Raw genomic sequence first — 18282 nt, forward strand, 5'->3', positions numbered from 1 at the left:
GAAATCAAGAAGGCCGAGCTTTTTCATAGTTCCTCATCAATCATGGATTCTCGTCAGTCTCAGTCTCAGCTTTCTCAGCCTTCTCAGCCATCGCAGTCTCACTCTCAGCCTTCCCAGTCTTCTCAGCCTCGCCATCCTTCGCAATCCGTTCATTCGCGAGGCTCTAAACCATCGCCATCGGCGGCGTCATCACAGCAGCAGGAAAAACTGAAACAGCCACAAAAACAGCCACATTCATTGCTCGAGACTCCCCACAGCCAGCAGCAGCAACAACCAAAACAGTCGCTTCAGTCTCAGCCTCTCAATCAGCCACACCCGCAGCCACAGCCACATCAACACTTGCAGCAGTCGCCATCGCCTGCGCCGCCGTCCTTGTCGCATCCGCATTCTCATAGCCAATCGCTGTCGGGATCCTACACGCGATCTTCATTTACGCAATCTAATACTGCTGCCGCCCTGCAATCGGCTCCGAGTCAGTATCAATCACAGCCGCCGCCAGCGCCGTCTCATTCTCATTCCAACCGGTCTCCGAACGGCACCGACCAGCCTGCACGTCCTGCGTCCTCGAACTTCTACTCGACTTCGACCGGCGTCCGGTCCTATGCACCTGACCAGCCCGCTTTGCCGCCTGCCCCACCTTTGAATTCCACCCACGCACGCCACCATAGCTCTTCGTCACTTCCAGCCGGGTCTTCAGCCTTGCCACTAAGTCGCAACATGCCGCCTCCCCCACCATCCAGTTACATGGTTGGTCGCGACTTGCCGGCTCTTGGGCAGCGTACAACCCCCGCTGGAAGTTCTATGTCTATTTCGGCTATGCTTGGTGGTGCGTCAGCTGCTGGTCGCGATTCAAAGCAGTCTGCATCGTCCGGGCACTTGCCTCCTGCACACTATGGGTCAGTGCCAGGCCCTTCTTCTCAAGGCTCTGCCTATCCACCTAGTGTTCACGCGTCGCCTATTATGCAGCACCGTTCTGGGCCTCCCGCTCAGCAGCAGTCGCAGCAATCGCAACAGCAACAGTCAGATTACCATCCGCAGTATCGCCGCCCCCATACCCCCGATCAGTCGCGTTCATATGACGCCAACCGCAGTACCCACGCATCACCGCGTTCTGCAGCATACACACCTGATGTTAAGCGGTATAGTAACGGCACATCTCAGAGCTATCACCAACGCGGAATTCCACCAGCGGCCGACAACCGCGACCCTGGGCGCATGAGCATGCCACAGCCACCAACACAGGCCCCTCTGTTGCCACCTTCCCGGCCCAGTAGTCAACCCAAAGCGTTTCCTATATCGAGACCCGGAGATGAGCCGAGGCGGGCGCCCGAAGAAGCTTATGGAAATCGCCATGAGGAAATGGGCGCATCTGGACGTCCTCCGATAACACCAGACTATAGCTCTGAAAGAGCGCTACAAATGAAGCCTGGTGTGGGTGCCTATGATGATCGCTACCGCTATGACCGAGATAGGTCTCAGCCAGAGCATAACCCTAGGAACCGCGCCCCTGTTGCGCGTGAACGTACGCTTTCTACTGGCGATGGCCGGCCCCCTGCTCATGGGGGACCTTCCTCTCATATGGGTCATCCCTCGCATGTCGGATCCTCCCATAATGCTACACCCCAGGGAGGCTCTGGACCTGGGCCTGAGTATGCTGAGTATGGCTCTGCCCGGAATATATCTCCATCTCACTATGTTCGCGGCCCGGAAGCTGGCCATTGGCAACAGCGCCCGCACTACGACTCATCGCGACCCTCGTATGATCAGTCTGGCGCCCGGCGTAGTCTTGAGTACCCATCTGCCATGGGCTCGCAGTATGGCCATCCACAAGGGCATCCGCAACAACAGCCTCAGGGTGCGCCTCAGTCGTATCAGCAGTCCCCTCACCCTGATCGCTTCCAACATCACGCACATGCGCAGCCAAATGACCAAAGCCCGCAAGGCTCATCCATGCACACCAATTTTGACCGGTCTCCGGAACGACCACATGCAAGTTCTGTGCATCCTCAGAGCCACCTTTCAAGGGGACCTCAGCAACAACCCCACACCCAACTAGGATGTCATACTCGTCCTACTGAAGACGGCCCTCCCCCACCGCCACCAGCCGTATCTAATGCCGCTGGCCCTAGCAATCCTACACATAATAATGACGGCCAGCCTATGAGAATTACCTCGGCTTCATTTGACTCGTCCAGCCGGCACAAACCCTCGGGCAAGATCCTTACGGCTCCTCCTCTTCAGCGGAGCAATAGCCTGCTTGCCATACAAGAGGCTAATAGGAATAAAGGTCGCAGCTCACCGTTGCCACAGGCTGTACAAGGTGCTCAGCCACAAGCACCAGGGCCCACTGGCGAGCCAGTTATAAAATCGGAGTTTGGCAGAATGTTTTCAGGAATTGGCATGTCGCTGAATGTCGGATTGTTAAGCCCGGCTCCTGCTGCCTCCACACCGACTTCGCTCGGGTCTGGCGGACCTGAATCACAGCATCTAACCGAGTCCGAGACTAAGACTAAGGGCCGGAAGAAGAAACTTCGTGATGAGACGTCGGCTGAGGAAGATTCAGCGGCAAAGCTCCTCTCAGGCGCAAAAGCCATGCAGGGCGCCAAGGCAAAACGCCTCAAGACTCATGCGCACACACACACACACGCGCACGCACACACACACGCACATTCGCATCCACACCACCATCACCAGTATGTTACCTTTAGGATGGTCTAGGCTAATTCTTGTGTAATGCGACACCCTTGCTAACATTTCTCTCTATAGCCACCATCACCATCACCATCATCATGGATCCGATGGCGCCTCGCTTGGTCCTCGTAAAGACGACGCTAATTCTCCTATTGATGGCCACCATCTAGCAGCTCCACACCATCACCATGTGGTCTCGCGGTCTGATGGGTCGGATCAAAACCGGGTCTTAGGACTAGTAACTGCTGCTTCTACTACCGATGTCAGCCAGCTCGCCCCGTCGCCAGTTGTCGCTATCCCCCCACAGAAGAAAATGACGGTTACCTCACAGCTTGTGCTTGATTCTGTTGCCCACAAGCCTCGGCACTTTCTTGGGGATGTTGTCTACGACCCTATCATCACAGCTGAGCGGCTTGTGCCCATTCATCCGTCTAATCGCGGATACAAGACAACCCCTCGGCCATTGCCTCTGCATCTGATCAAGGACAAGGAGAACTGTACACTTACCGTTAAAGTCCCCAAGGTTCATCTCCATCCCACGGCTCGGGAAGAAATTACAGCCCGACGTGCTATCTGGGGCACAGATGTGTATACAGACGACAGCGATATAATAGCTGCTTGTATCCATGCTGGCTGGATTCGCGGCGAGTGGCCCGAGGACGTTGATACAGACCTACTTGACCTGCATCGCGGCATTGGCTACGATGAAAAGCTCGGGTCGTCTAACGCCAACACATCTTCGAATAAGCCTGCCGACAAAGACGCGTTTGAAAATGATCGCCAAGCTAGCCACGCCGCCATGCATCTTACTGCTCCACCAGCCACGGGCCCCGTACCCGTCCGGCCCGGCTGTGATCTCCAGGTCACGCTCCTGGTGCTGCCTAAGCTACGGCGGTATGCCAGCTCAACACGCTTCGGCATCCAGTCACGCGAATTTGGGCGCAACCATGACGGCCTAAGCTTCATGATCACTGGTGTACGCTGGGTTGTAAATGGCGCGGCGCCGCAGAGCCGCCTGCGCGGGAAGGCCCGCAGAGAGCGTATGAGACAGGCCCTTGCAGCAGTACGCTTCCCCCAGCCGTCCGGACAAGGTCAGATCCAGAGCGCTGGCGTGGAAAGTGCAAAGCAGGCTGTGGCCGCTAGTGTAGCGAGACAAGCGCCTGGCGAATCGATGGAGGGCGTGCAGCGGACCGGGAACTTGACGGCTATCACGGCGTAGAAATGGCGGAATGTGACACGTTGTTTTTTTTTTAGATAGGCATGGCGGGTGTTGAGGCCGTGGGCTCAAAGCAGGATATTAAGGACTCAGGAATCTAAGGGGGGAGGGGGGCGGTTTGACTTTGATTTTCAGTCGTGTACAATATCACGAGGACCTGGCGTAAAAGTGGGCGGGTTGAGCAAGCTTTTTGTTATTCATCTTTGTATTTTTTTAGGGAGATATACTTTTGAGCCATGGGTTAGGCGGCCGCGGATCTGTGTGTTGAGCCGTTTGTGATCTGTTCTCGATGTAGTCAATGCATTAATCTTTTTTGATTTGTACCCCGGAGTCTCATATATGTATGTCTATGTGTGTTTGTCTCAACTCTGAGATAATCGGTGTGTGCATCCCCAAGACCATGCTAGTTCATGTTGGCCAACTACCTAGTAAACCCCCCGTCTTACCTTCCCATACCTCCTAAAAGTCCGTTGCTCGGCCATTGAAACTCCAGTCGCTCTTGCTACCCCATCGCAGCGGCTCATTTTTGGGGCCGCCGACCTCGCCAGTGGCCGGGTTCCTATCGCCATCAAACTCGGGCTTGGCACCGCGGAAGAGGCCGCCTTCCTCAAGATCAGGCGAAGGCGCAGCGGCTGAGGAAGAGACGGCAGAAGAAGGAGAAGAAGAAGAAGAAGCCGAAGGGGCTGACGAAGAGGTGGTCGACGACGCCACACCCGCTCCCCCCGTCGCCTCTGCCAGTGCTTCCGCGGCCGAGACTGAGTTTGGATTTGTCAGTGCGCTGGCTGCGAGCCGCTGCAGCCTCTCAAACTCGGCCTGTTCGGCTGCCGGGAGACGTGGAGGCCCGGGAGAAGGACGGAGCGAGGAGGCGGGCCGGGCGAATGTGAAAGTGGGGGTGGGAAGGCGCAGATTACGGCACAAGGGAGCGAGAGTTTGGCGAATATGGAGCATGGCGTGTGTGTGCATCATAGATAGTATAAATCTGGGTGAGTGCAGGTATAGGTATGTATGAGTGATTGGTGTGTTTTGTGTGAGTGGTTGAACTTGTGACAAGGTGATGATCAACAGCGGAGGGATCAAGTAGGGAAATTATGGATATATTAGCAGCTGGTGTCACCTGTCAGTACAGCTGGCGGCACCCGCTAGTAAACGCATGAGAACGGTAAAATAGCCTAATTAGCTTGTTCTACTATTTTATATCTTTAAAGATCTCCCATCATCATGACTTGTTGCTCATGCTCCGGGTTCTCCTCCATTTCCTCGCTAACATCTAGGTGTGTCTCCTGTCTATCCTTCATGCCTGTTCGCCAATAGCTATTTCCCATGCTCAGCATCGCATGTTCATGCATGGCAGTGTCATTAAAGCACTGTGGTCTGAAATGGTCCTCGGGCGTACCGAATGGGAACATGGCAATGAAGCATTCCTCATTGTATTTGCAGCCGTAGCAGCGCTTCCACTCGGCCCAGTCAAGCTTTTTAACTAAGGCTTGGATGATTGGCTGAGCCTTGGGCACGGCGGGGATTAACACGTGGTTGAGCGGCGGCTTCTCGTCCTCGGGCCGACCACCGGGTGGTGGCCTTTGGTCGAGATGGGCCGCTGTCTTTGGGGCTGCAGTGAGTAGTATGGAGCGGGCATCGAACATGGCAGTGCATATTTCACGGGTGACATTGGTTAGTGCGACGTAAATAAGATTATCTGCCGTTGTGAACTTGGGAATAAGCGGAACCACGGGGTAGAAGAAGCTGTCGACACAGCGATCAACAGCTCTTTCTTCAGGGCTAGACTTGCTCAACTCGTTTTCGGCTTGCCCCTTCTTCTCATCATCCTGTAGTGGTGTGTTAAAATACGGCGCCGCCGTCTCCATGACTTGTGTGACAAACAGCTGTGGGTCCGCATCTGCTGCTGCCAATGCCTCGAGTCGTCTGCTGAATCGCCCAGCCACCATGTCTACCACGCCCTGCCAGTCAACGCTAGCAGCCGGTGGCCAGTCTTGAGACATGGCTTGGACAACATCAGCGCGGATGGCCGCACGCATCTTAGGCGAGGCTTGCTCAAAACGTGGCAAGCTGGCGAATGCGGGATCGAGACTGCTGGTGTTGAATGGATACCACCAGCCAGCGACAGCGCCAGACCAGGAAAGCTGCGCACGGTGGGCCCCAATGCCGTCGTAGCGACGGGCCACGGCACGCAGCCACTGGAAGGTACTTACAGGGCCGAACCACGGCTCGGTGTCTGGATAAGGTTGGCGTGTGGCACTGAGCTGCTCAAGCCCAGAAGAAAAATTACAGTGAATAATCTCGAAGCCGGCCTCCATGCGGATAATCCCGTCGACCCCTATAGGACTGAAGAGGTCGCAAATTTGAGTGGCTCGCTCAAACTCACTGCTATAGCCTGGTTCGATGGGTTTAGTTGCTAGGATAAGATCCTGCTGGTCGAGGGGCCCAAACATAGCCTTGGCTGCTGCCATACCGTCAAGGTAAAGCATCTTGAGTGGTCTTGTAGCCCGGTAGGTATGCAGATAGCCGCGGTGGCCGGTATTATCATCGGGTCGATGGCCACCCTTAGGGGCACCTGAATGAGGGGGTTTTATAGGACCCACACCCGGTCCCGCAGGTGGCTTCTTGCCAGGCTTAGTGCCGGGTGGTGGGAATCTCGGTTTCCAGTCGCCCCTGAAGCTGCGCGCAAAGTTTTGAGCATGCTCAATCTCAAAGGCTAGCCACTCGAGGGTGTCTGGCACCTCAGCTGAGATGCCACCGTGGTATAATAGCGTGCCCTCTGGGACTTGTGCCGGCACAAAGGCCATACCATTATGATGGACGCTTGAGTCCCACTGGCGCATGCCGGCCAGAACTGTGTTAAAAATGCCAAAGGCATTGGCTTCGGCATGCGAATGAGATGCGAGGTTGGTGGTGGCCGCGTGGTCACGTGATGGAGACAGGCTGGAGCCCTGAACAAGACCGCCAGCGAGGTTAAGCGACGCGAGAAGACGCATTGCAAGAGATGTGGGTGTAGAAATAGGCTCAAAGTGCGGTCCAAGGGCTGTCTCAGGTAGAGTTCTGTAAGAATGTAAGATCGAGTGAATCGTCTGTGTGATATGACGGTTGGATAATGTAGGGAGATTACAAAAAGGCTTTAGGGGTTAGGAGAAAAGGAGGGGGAAAGGAAACACATATACATGCACACACTCACTGGGTGTTACAGCATTAATATTATAGGTGTACGTCACACGGAGGAGAAAGCTGACGACGACTTTGCTGGTGTTGGATCAGAAAAAACCATGGAGTAAAAATTTAGCAGGTTATCAAGATAAATAGCACAAAAAGATCTGATAACAAAAATTGGCTACATTTCTCATTAGAGAAGGAGCCCTTTCCCCAGTTAAAGGATGAGACATACAGCTATAGCGCTCTCGCTAGGCAGGCAGTTGCTGAATTGGTGGACAGTAGAGCACAGGCAATTATAGAATTATAGTAGCAGTATTGTGCAGGTTTGTGAAAGTTCCAGATTGCATGAATTTTTTAATAACTTCGCTCGGCAATTACTGTGTGCCGTGCGTGCGTGTTCTATGAACAAAGGACAAACAATAAGCTCGTAGAAAACGGGAAACAGAAACATGCGCAAAATAAATGGACGCCAAAACCCCAAGAGCCAAGAAAAACAAACCCTAATTCTAACCAACCAGCCAGATTGTTGAAAATCACCGCTAGAATATCGCCAAGTACATGTGTCCATGGCAATTTACACTCCCCATTGCCGATGCTGCTGCTTACGCCTTCAGCATTTCTCTGAGCACGGAAATCTGTTCCAGCACGGTAGCTTTGCTAGTGCCGCCCTTGGCACTGCGGGCCTCCGCGCTCTTCTCGTAGTTGAACACAGCGGCAATATCCTTTTCGAAGCGCGCATCCACCTGCGACACCTGCTCGTACGTCAGCTCGTTCATAGGCGTGCCAGTGTTCTCAGACAGTGCGACTAGGCGACCTGAGATGTGGTGGGTCTCGCGGAACGGCACACCCTTGCGAACCAGATAGTCGGCGACATCGGTGGCCAGCATAAATGGATCAAGTGATGCGGCCATCTTGGTTGGTTGCACAGTTAGCGTGGCGAGCACGCCGTTGGCAATCTGGATACTGTCGCTGACAGTCTTGATGTGGTCTAGCATAGGCTCGACAGACTCCTGCAGGTCCTTGTTGTAGGTGCTAGGAAGTCCCTTGAGTGTGGTCATAAGACCAACGCACTGGCCCATGGCACGACCGCTCTTGCCTCTAAGCAGCTCTAGGCTGTCGGGGTTCTTCTTCTGGGGCATCAGAGACGAACCAGTTGAGTAGGCATCGGCAAGGCGGACAAAGTTGAACTCGCCAGTGGAGTAGATAATCAGGTCCTCGGCCCAGCGGGAGATATGCAACATCAGCATTGAGCCCCACTGCATGGTCTCGGCCACAAAGTCGCGGTCGGCTACAGCACCCATGGAGTTCCAAAGCAGGCTGTCAAAGCCAAGCTCCTTGCACATCATATCACGGTCAATGCCAAAGGGGTTGCCAGCTAGAGCACCGCAGCCTAGGGGACTCCGGTTGACACGGCGGATGACCTCGCGAAGGCGCTCTAGATCGCTGGCGAAGGAGAAGCCGTAGGACAGCATCCAATGACTCCAGCGGATGGGCTGGGCGCGCTGCAGGTGCGTGTAGCCAGGCATAACGTAGTCAACCTCCTTCTCGGCACGGGCAGCAGTAACGTTGAGGAAGTCGACAAGGTGCTTCTCAATCTTAACCAGCTCATCACGCAGCCATAGGCGCATGTCGGTTGCAATCTGCTCATTGCGCGAGCGGCCCGTGTGCAGCTTGCCAGCAACATCTTTGCCAATGATTTCACCTAGTCTGCGCTCGTTGGCGGTGTGGATGTCCTCATCGACACCCGGCACAATCTTGAAGACGCCATCCTCCCACTCCTTCTTGACAGCCTGGAGGCCAGCCTCAAGCTTGGTGAATTCTTCTTGGGTGATGATGCCGTTCTTGGCATTGGCGCGGGCAAAGGCAATGCTGCCGAGAATATCTTGCTTGTAGAGGACGCGGTCAAAGTAGATGCTTTCGTTGTAAGCCACCATGAGAGGGTCGAGGCCGCCTATAGAATGAAAAAGGGAAATGTTAGCTTGATGTCGATGCTATAAGTCAGAGCAAATTGTTGCCGACGGCAAGTTGAAAGGAGGGGGGGGGGGTAGAGTGTAGAGTGAAAGAAGCACTGACCAGTAAAACGGCCACCCCAGAGCATGTTCTCGCCGGGCTTGGTCTCGGACATTGTGAGCTTTAGAATGAAGAGTAGCGTATAAAATAGGAGGGAGTGTGGAATAAAAAGGTCAATTGGCCGTCAAAATAGGCAATAGATGGCAGTAAAAGGTTGAATAATTGAATGAAGAAGAGACGGGCAGGACAATGCAGAAAGAAAGCCGGCTACCTTCTTATATAAGGCCGTCGGTGCTCATTGGCCACGATGATTGGCCAGGATGGTTGGCCTGACAAGATATGCACGAATCCACCCAACAGACACCCACATTTGAGTCATCTGAAGGGACAGGGGTAGCTCGGTACCTAGGGTTAGGTTGTATTTAGTGTGAAAATGTGGTGAGGAGGCAGGGGTTAAGTCATTGCCAGCCCTCTCAATGACTGTAGTAACTTGTAATGACTGTACGGTGACTCTCGCCTTGCTCGCCTAAGATGGTTTGTCTGTTACGAAATGCAGGGCAGCTTGTTTGCAGTATGCAAACCTCCCTGCGCGTGCGTTCCTAATTGTCCCTTTAGCTGCTCTCACGGGCCTCCTAGACTGCTGAAGGACGTGAAGGAAGCGTGCAAGGCTTTCAAGACTCATTCAAAGATGCCGACGGCGGCGGCTGAAATTCGCTGGTTTGGGCGAAAAAAGTCGGCCGGCGGGGAAAAGATTTGCTTGCATTTGTATTACTTTTTTTTTTGTAATTTTGCTAGCTTTGACACAGACATGCATTATTGATATAGAGCACTTGGTGACATTGTACGTTGGAGTCGCAAGGTCACTGGTAGAAGTCGACACTGACTATGTAACATACTAGCAATGTGATGTACCAAATGAGGCGGGGAAGGGCAGTAGGTGAAAACTCTGCATTGCACCTTCCCTTTCCTTTCTTTCCTTTCCTCAGGGAGAGCAAGACCCTAAGTCCTTCCTCTCTCTTTTCTCCCCGCCCCTCCTTTTCTCGCCCCTCTCGTCTTTCGTCTCTGCGGTCGTTGCTCTTCTAGTAGCCATCATAGTCTAGAAAAAGCGGGGCAGATTAGTGACGTTTGCCTGTAGCTGTATCCTGACTTGTAGCCTAGCTGTAGTACTAGGGTAGCTGTAACCTCATGAGACCTTGATGGATCTTTTTTCCCAGTCCAAAATAGCCTACCTACAGTACCTGTTAGATACTGCATAAGTACATGGGTACCCGGATATACGGTAGTACAATAGCTAGCTAGCTAGCATTCTGCCGTCGGCAACGTAGTACAAGGCATCCACTTTGTGGGCAGGAGAAGCCTGCCTTCCGACTTGGAGTCTTTGAACCCCTCAACATCACAGTCTATAGCATCACGACAATTTTCTGGCTTCAAAAAACAAGCCACCGACAGCATTTGGCCAAATGCCGAGCTATCAGAGCAGCAGCAGCAGCTGACTGCCAATATTTTGTCGCAATCATTCTTCCCTAACTCTACCCGCAAACAGAAACTCCTCGGCTTACTCTATGTTTCTTTTTTGCCTCTAAAATGGCACCAATCGCTAGCTATAAGATCCGGAAAATACTGCCTCTGGTTAGTTGGCGTTTACGAAACACCTGGTTCTAGACCCGGCTACGTCACCTATCTTATCTGAAGCTCATTTCCAGCGGCCCGGCCGGAATCAACCAGTTAGACAGCACGTCTTTAAATATAGCTCTTGTAGCCAGACACATAGATGTCCGCATCATCATCCCTTGACTTCGAGTCATCTATCAGCCAAGCTTATTGTAATCTGTCTGCTGCCCACTATTATCCACCATGAGTCCTGCTACTGCCGTTATGCCTGTTTCCTCCCCGCCAACTGGGCGAAAGTTTGCTATGACGTCTTCGAAGCATCGCCGGAAGGTTTTAAATGAGATTACAAAGCACATCGGCCGATATGGAGTTCCTTTGACTGTAGGCCCGCCTCTTTCCGTGCCCTCTCCTTGCCTCTAAATACCTTGGCAGCTAACATACACAGACCCTCTACCTCGGCATTTCTGCCAACGTCAACGATGACGGCACTGTTGCCATGGCCATGGCTATCCATGACACAACGTATCTGATCGACTTTTCTGTGAGGACCATTGGCCCTCCCACTAAGACCCAGACTGTTGATGACCTCATTTGCGACCACGTGACCAACCAAGTCTTGCGTTATGAGCAAGAGCACTTCGTCAAGTTCATCGGAGCTGGTCTGCCAATCGCCCTCCAGAAGAAAAGCCCAGGCCTGTGCTCCCGTTTGTGGCTCCAGCTAGATATTGTCCCTATTTCCATGCGCACGGAACAGGACCTGCCTGGCTATCGCTGGGAACAGAGACTGATCGAAGAGCAGGCTGATTCCATGGCACGCAAGTGTATCCTGTAAGTCAGAACTTTAAAGCTAGAGAGTTGCCGGCGCAGGAGGCCAGACTAATATACTAACTAAGCCTCTCCCAGGCTTTTTGGCCCTTCTCTCGTGCCGGTTCTCCAGGTCGGCTTCCGTGGCATTGTCCAGACCGACTGTGGCTTCCGTGCTCACTTGGCAACCAAGGAGGACTTCAAGTCCACCTGCGGAACTTCCACTTGGGATGCAATGATGCACTATGTCAAGCAGCTCAAGGCTAAGAAGATCAAGATTGCCTTCTTTAGCAGCACGCCGCAGGGTGGTGGCGTGGCTTTGATGCGCCATGCACTTGTTAGATTTGCACGTGTGCTTGGGGTCGACTTGACCTGGTATGGTAAGTATAGAGCTAATGCATGCCCATCTTTCTTATTGCATGCACTATGCTGACCCCCGCTTAGTCCCAAAGCCGCGTCCTGGAGTCTTCCGTATCACCAAAAACATGCACAACATTCTGCAGGGTGTCAGTGAGCCAGGCCAGAGAATCTCTCACAAAGATCAGGCTGCCGTCACGGAATGGATTTCCCGGAATGCTGAGCGCTGCTGGCTCTCTCCTGATGGCCCTCTGTGCTCACCCAAAGAAGGTGGTGCTGATATTGTTGTGGTACGTCTCTGCAGCCTCCGATCAAGCGGGAATATCTCCAAGGAAAATCTCCCACTCTAACAGCCTCTAGATCGACGACCCGCAAATGCCTGGCTTGATCCCACTTATCAAGAAACACACGCCTAATAGGCCTGTAATTTACCGCTCTCACATCCAAATTCGCAGTGACCTCATCGCCAAAGCCGGCTCGCCTCAGGCAGAGGTCTGGGACTATTTGTGGAACAACATCAAACAAGCGGACATGTTTATCAGCCATCCCATTCCCGAGTTTGTGCCTCACAACGTCCCGCGGGAAAAGGTCGCATATATGCCGGCTACTACAGACTGGTAGGTGAACCACGCTACGCAGAAAACTTGCCCAGCAAGTTTGCTTGTCTCCTGCTCCAATCGCTAACAAATACAAAGGCTTGACGGTCTTAACAAACCTCTGAATAATTGGGATACCGGCTACTACGGTCACCTTTACAACAGTGCCTGCCACGCTCAGAACATGACCCATATCTCTCACCCCGATTACAAGTATTTCATCCAAATAGCTCGCTTTGACCCCGCTAAAGGCATCGATCATGTGATCCACAGTTACGCCGCCTTCCGCAAGCGTTGCACAGAGCGGGATGTTTCCAAAATCCCGCAACTCATTGTATGCGGCAATGGCTCTGTTGACGATCCTGATGCCAACACCATCTACGATAAGACCATGGAGCTGATTGAAAACAGCTATCCCGACCTGGCGTCCTCTATCAGTGTCATGCGCCTCGATCCCAATGACCAGCTTCTCAACACACTCATGTCTAATGCCGTCGCTGTGCTACAGCTTTCGACACGTGAGGGCTTTGAAGTCAAAGTCAGCGAGGCTCTGCACGCCGGCCGCCCTGTTATTGCCAGCACTGCAGGCGGAATCCCTATCCAGGTCAAGGATCGTGTCAACGGCTTCCTTGTTGATGCTGGCGATACCGAGGCCGTGGCTGACCATCTTCTGCAGCTGAGTACCGACAAGGCTTTCTGGAACCGCATGAGCGAGGCAGCACGCACAGGCGTAAGCGATGAAGTTGGCACAGTTGGAAATGCTTTGTGTTGGTTCTATTTAGCAACTACACTGGCACAAACAGGAAATAATGGGGTCAAAGGAAATGAGAGATGGATCAATGATATGGCGCGTGAAGCGGCAGGACAGCCATATGCCAAGGGTGAGAATAGATTGCCGCGGTCATTTACTAAGAGGTCGGGTAAGAACGCTGAGTAGGCCTATTTCAGGAGCTATTTAGTGTTTTATTGTCCTGGAGTCATGGTATTATCATATCGCTTTTCTATTAAGCTGTATGCTACGCTACATACGGGCAAGCCCCTTAATTACTCCTAGACTTTTTTTCTTTTTTTTTTATAATAAATATAAAATCCTATCTGTTAGCATTTTGATGAACCTATGTTACATATTTCCAGCTAGCTCTCCTCTATGCCTCAAACCGCTTCTCAACAGTCTTCCAGTTAACCACGTTCCAGATGGCATCGAAATACTCGGCCTTGCGGTTCTGGTATTGCAGGTAGTATGCATGCTCCCAGGCATCAATACCTAGCAGCGGCTGCAGATTGCCCGTGATGGGGTCCTGGTTAGCACGAGTAGCAATGGACAGAGTGCCCGTCTGCTTGTCGCGCACCAGCCAAGCCCATCCAGAGCCCTGGATACTGGCAAGGGCAGTGTTGGTCTGCTTGCGGAAAGCGTCGACAGAGCCAAAGTCTTCCTCAATGGCGGCCTTAAGAGCACCGCTAGGATCGCCGCCACCCGCGCCGCTAGCCGGGGCCAGGTTCTCCCAGAACAGACTGTGGTTGAGGTGGCCACCACCGTGGAAGTTGATTAGCGGTGCCTGGGCGGCAGCCTTTGACATATCTCCAGTCTCCTTAGCACTCTCGACGGCTTCAAGAGCGCTGTTGAGGCCGTTGACATACGTCTGGTGATGCTTGGAGTGATGGAGCTTCATGATCTCAGTGGAGATGTAAGGCTCAAGGGCGTTGTAATCATCTAGAGCAAGGAAGGATTAGCATTGGGTAGGCTAGAGGCTAGGAGACGCAGAAGAGCTCGGGGTAAGGGTGGTCCGAGACAAGCTCCGAGGGGCCGGGTATTAGCCCGGAGGAAAGCAACTTACACTGGAGATCGGGCAGAGTAGCCTTGCCACGCGTAGAGGCAGCCGAAACCAGAGGCCGGGCTACGGTAGTGCGCGAGGCAGCGCGCAGAGCAGAAGAGCGGAACAAAGTGGCAGACATTGTTACGATGTAGAACGTATGGTGTGGATCTGTATTCTGAGGCTCGGTTTTGTCAGCTTGGCAAAGAGCTGTATGAAGGGACCACTAGGCAGAGGGTTGGTAGAATGAAGCTGAGAGGGATACTCAGTTCCTGCTACCTGAAGTACGCACACTGTGAATTGATTGCCGGGAATTGAAGGCTTGTCGTGAACTTGAGACTAAGAAAGCAGAGAGAGGAAGCAAAAGCTACCGTAAAAGCTTCATCCTTGGGGAATCTCGGCAAAGGGCTAAAAGAGCCAGCAAGCGAGCCAGCCAATCAGCATTGCCCAAATGCTACTGGAATAATAACCCTATGACCCTATTTGTAAGCTACGTCATTCCATGATAGTGGGGCAAGCGGAGCTCCACTCTAGGGTCTGTTGAATCTAGCAAGGGTCTGCACTTCCAACGCGACATCGAGGAACGCGTTGAGCACAGCTCACATTCTCACCGCTTCCCAAGCTTTGCTTCCCAGCTTTTTGTTGTGTACCGACTCTCGGATTCTCTCAATTGAACAATCATGTCATACTACGATGTAGATGCTATCTTGACTGAGGCCGAGGTAGGTTTTTTTTTCCTTCTTACACACGCACACTATTACTGATATTACCTATTACACACTGCTGACTTCCGTTCTCCAGAAAGTACCTTGTACCTTTAACTTCGACTCCAATGAGCTTGGCTACCTCGACAACAACCCGGCAGAGCCGCTTGTAGCTGGCACGCAGCTTAGTTTGCCACTTTGGCTTGCGCAGATGCTCGCATCATCGACAATGGCGAGCGGCGAGTCAGCGGTAACGATGACGTTACCAGAAGCTCTATCGCACGAAGTCGTGCAGGCGTTAAAGGCAGACCCGCGTGCGGTAGCAGTGCGTGAGCGTACAGCAAACTTCTACAATCTGACTGACCGCATGTTGGATCTGTTTGACGACGTGCCTCTAGCGGCCGTGGTGCGGTATTCGTGGATTGTGCGTGCAGCGGAGATTTCTGTGCTCGCACGGCGAACTGGCGAGGATGGAAACGCTGCCGTAGGGAATTCAGGGCCGCTGGGTGAAGAGTTCCTCAGAGGCTTGGACGAGTGGGAGAGGAAGCTGTTTCGGGTAGCGCACGATGCGAGGAAAGATGTCAAAGAATGGATGGAGAGGGGGGCCAAGGTATAAGTGGGATAGAAAACCTCTGACAGGAACGGACATAGCCGGGCCGGGATGCTCCAGGCGTTTACTAGTACAACCTAGCGGGAGAGCAGCCGCGTAGCCATGACGAATCCCATGAACTAATGACAAGTACGAATCAGCTGTAACCTCGGGGCGCTTCAGCACAATACCACGAACACAAATATAATAGAGGCAGAGCATGCATGCACTAACCCGTGTTGCTCCAATGTCACTGCCTGTGTCTTCCCCCCCCCCCCCCCCCACCCAAGGTTACGCTGTAAAGGGAAATGTGCATATTGATCGACAGTAACACACGAAACGCCCAAAGAACCAGAGCCGCACACCAGATTAAACCTGTGGTTTTCTTTTATCTTGCATCGCCGGCCTCCGACGGCGGTCTCTGGCGCCTTGGACAATTCCAGCAGGTTGACCAGGCATGCGACCAGAAATAAAAGTGGATCCCAACAGGTCTCCGACGGACTTCGAAAAGAAGCCGATGGGAGGGTTAGACAGCCTATGGTTGGCCTTTCTAATCCTGGACTTGTTGCATGTTGAACGGCCTGTGATTCGCCAAGAGGAGGCAGCTGCTTAGTTGTTAAACAAGGGCTAGTTGCCCGTTTTGGGTAGAAAAAAGACTAAATTCTATGATTCTTATCGCTTGGGACGACAGGCGGAAGCAAGAACTTCGTTGATATCATAAAATATGAGGCAGTTGCAGAATATGCTGATAGGAGACGGTGAGCACAGGTGGCTTTCTCACAACCCTAGCAAAAACGGGAGTGTATATAAAGGGGCCCAATGTCTGTCGTTTGTGTTGCTGTCTGGCTTTTGTTCTCTGTATGTAATCTTGTCTGGCTTTGCTACTCTTTCATAGTTCTCAAGTCTTTTTGGCCATACTTTACACTGAACCGTCTGGGTTTATTCGATTTACGATCATCTAGCCCCTATGTCATCCTCTATCACCATTTCCCCCATTGTCCCCGGCCCTGGCTCGGCGATAGACTTTGGTGCTGTAGTCAATAACGCCGACGTCAACAATTTGTCAGGTAAGTCAAGTAATGCCTAGGGAGAGATAGGTCTTCTTAGCCTCTTTTGGGAGAATACCCGTAGAATCGGTAACCTCCTCTGGTAAGCTCTACATGGACAAACATCCTGTGCAAGCTAAGCCGCAAGAGTCCTTTCCAGCTAACCTTTACAGATGCCGACTTCGATATTATCCACAATGCGCTATTCACGCACCAAGTACTGGTGTTCAAAAATCACGCCCATGTAACACCCAAGGCGCAATATGAGATCACACAGCGCTTCGACCCTGAGGCAGCACCCTCATATGGCCACGGCAAAACTATTGACGCCAAACGTTCGGTGTTGCACCCTGATCTCAAGACCATCCCGCACCAACCGCAGGTGCAGGTGATTGGAAACGGCCGTGTAGCCGAGTATGAGGGCCTGAAGGATATCCAGCTCCGCCATCCACACCACCGGACCTTTCACTCGACCACAATCCCCGAAGCTGATGACCTGAGCTGTACGCGTTTCTACCGTTGGCATATTGATGCGGCACTGTATGGGCTGGCGCCGCCTGTGGCCACCACGCTGGCGGCGGTCAAGGTGCCAGGCGGTCGGCGACAGATGTGCCGCTACGACGACGGCACGGGTGACGAGCTTGCGGTGCCACTGGGCACTACTGCATTTGTCTCGGGCTATTCTATGTACGAGGGCCTGAGCGAGGAGGGCCGCGAGTTTGTACGCACTACTAGGGTGGAATATGCGCCGCATCCGTACGTGTGGATGAGTGGGGCCAAAAGCCGACCAACAGGGCTGGGCATGGTTTCAGAGGACAAGGAGATTCCGATTGACGAGCTGCCCGAGGTCGAGGAATCCAAGATCCAGATTCTGCCAATGCTATGGAAGAACCCAGTCACAAAAAAACTGGCTCTTCAGATCCATCCATCGGCAGTCCGCAAACTGCACCTCAAGGACGGCTCGGTGGTGGACGACTTGGCGAAAGTGAGAGAGATAGTGTACAAGCTACAGAGACCGGGCATCAGCCCGAACAAGGTGTATGCGCATGATTGGGAAGAAGGGGATTTTGTAGTGTTCCACAACCGGGGCCTGATTCATTCAGTGGTTGGAGCATTTGCCGAAGACGAGGTTCGCCTGTTCCGGCAGTGTAACATTGCAGGGAGCAAGTTGCCTGAGGGGCCGGGTGAGGGAATTGCAGCGTGAGGTGAAGGGGCAGAGGCCCGTTGAGTCAGAGCGAGTTGAACGAACTAAGCTAGCTAAACATAGACATAGCTTAGGATGGGTGAGATCAGCAGACAAGGGAGAATGGCAATGGCTGGTAGCTATGGTGCTATTAGGAGAAGGGCCCCTGCAAGGGAGAACAAAGCGTTCAAAGGAACTACGCATTAAGCAAGGCACGCAATATCCGACAAGTTAATGTGACTCAATATAAAAAAATATTAGAATTGAACAAAGAAGAGCGCGAAGGCAACAGAGCGAAATCTCCGAAAAGAGAGAGAGGAGCGGTGCCGGTGTGAAGTAGAGTGCAAATGTGAGTGCTAGGCATAAGGCATATGTAGTGTATAAAAAAAAAACCTGTCCCTCCCCGTTTGATGCATAAAGATCATGAATGAAAACCCGTAACTACCAGAAAAAGGGAAATGACAAGAGCAAGAGCAAGAAGAAGAAGAAGAAGCAAAACGCG

The 18282-nt window shown here is 52.7% G+C and overlaps 7 protein-coding genes across 7 annotated transcripts; 4 read left to right on the top strand and 3 right to left on the bottom strand.

Annotated features, from left to right (window-relative positions):
* Window positions 1-42: 42 nt before the first annotated feature.
* On the top strand, window positions 43-3910 carry HOO65_011321 (Histone deacetylation protein Rxt3; the record flags this gene model as incomplete). Its single annotated transcript, XM_071005303.1, has 2 exons — window positions 43-2693; window positions 2767-3910. The coding sequence occupies 2 exons, from the start codon at window positions 43-45 to the stop codon at window positions 3908-3910; spliced, it is 3795 nt and encodes a 1264-aa protein (XP_070863142.1).
* A 456-nt stretch (window positions 3911-4366) lies between these two features.
* Window positions 4367-4855, bottom strand: HOO65_011322 (Protein FMP21 mitochondrial; the record flags this gene model as incomplete). The annotated part of the gene is made up of 1 exon (XM_070999945.1): window positions 4367-4855. The coding sequence occupies one exon, from the start codon at window positions 4853-4855 to the stop codon at window positions 4367-4369; it is 489 nt and encodes a 162-aa protein (XP_070863143.1).
* A 251-nt stretch (window positions 4856-5106) lies between these two features.
* On the bottom strand, window positions 5107-9194 carry HOO65_011323 (argininosuccinate lyase; the record flags this gene model as incomplete). The annotated part of the gene is made up of 3 exons (XM_071005289.1): window positions 5107-6961; window positions 7676-9020; window positions 9143-9194. 3 exons carry the CDS (start codon window positions 9192-9194, stop codon window positions 5107-5109), a joined length of 3252 nt encoding a protein of 1083 aa, XP_070863144.1.
* Window positions 9195-10933: 1739 nt separating this feature from the next.
* HOO65_011324 (Trehalose phosphorylase) lies at window positions 10934-13384 on the top strand (the record flags this gene model as incomplete). Its single annotated transcript, XM_071005484.1, has 6 exons — window positions 10934-11071; window positions 11136-11518; window positions 11594-11874; window positions 11939-12141; window positions 12212-12468; window positions 12547-13384. The coding sequence occupies 6 exons, from the start codon at window positions 10934-10936 to the stop codon at window positions 13382-13384; spliced, it is 2100 nt and encodes a 699-aa protein (XP_070863145.1).
* Window positions 13385-13592: 208 nt separating this feature from the next.
* Window positions 13593-14400, bottom strand: HOO65_011325 (manganese and iron superoxide dismutase; the record flags this gene model as incomplete). Its single annotated transcript, XM_071006119.1, has 2 exons — window positions 13593-14158; window positions 14283-14400. The coding sequence occupies 2 exons, from the start codon at window positions 14398-14400 to the stop codon at window positions 13593-13595; spliced, it is 684 nt and encodes a 227-aa protein (XP_070863146.1).
* Window positions 14401-14938: 538 nt separating this feature from the next.
* Window positions 14939-15578, top strand: HOO65_011326 (DNA replication complex GINS protein PSF3; the record flags this gene model as incomplete). Its single annotated transcript, XM_071006166.1, has 2 exons — window positions 14939-14980; window positions 15060-15578. The coding sequence occupies 2 exons, from the start codon at window positions 14939-14941 to the stop codon at window positions 15576-15578; spliced, it is 561 nt and encodes a 186-aa protein (XP_070863147.1).
* A 940-nt stretch (window positions 15579-16518) lies between these two features.
* HOO65_011327 (putative dioxygenase) lies at window positions 16519-17801 on the top strand (the record flags this gene model as incomplete). Its single annotated transcript, XM_071005887.1, has 2 exons — window positions 16519-16618; window positions 16771-17801. 2 exons carry the CDS (start codon window positions 16519-16521, stop codon window positions 17799-17801), a joined length of 1131 nt encoding a protein of 376 aa, XP_070863148.1.
* Between the last annotated feature and the right edge of the window lie 481 nt (window positions 17802-18282).

This window comes from Ceratocystis lukuohia (assembly GCF_044167205.1).
Source record: "Ceratocystis lukuohia strain C4212 chromosome Unknown Supercontig1_pilon, whole genome shotgun sequence".
Taxonomy (NCBI): domain Eukaryota; kingdom Fungi; phylum Ascomycota; class Sordariomycetes; order Microascales; family Ceratocystidaceae; genus Ceratocystis; species Ceratocystis lukuohia.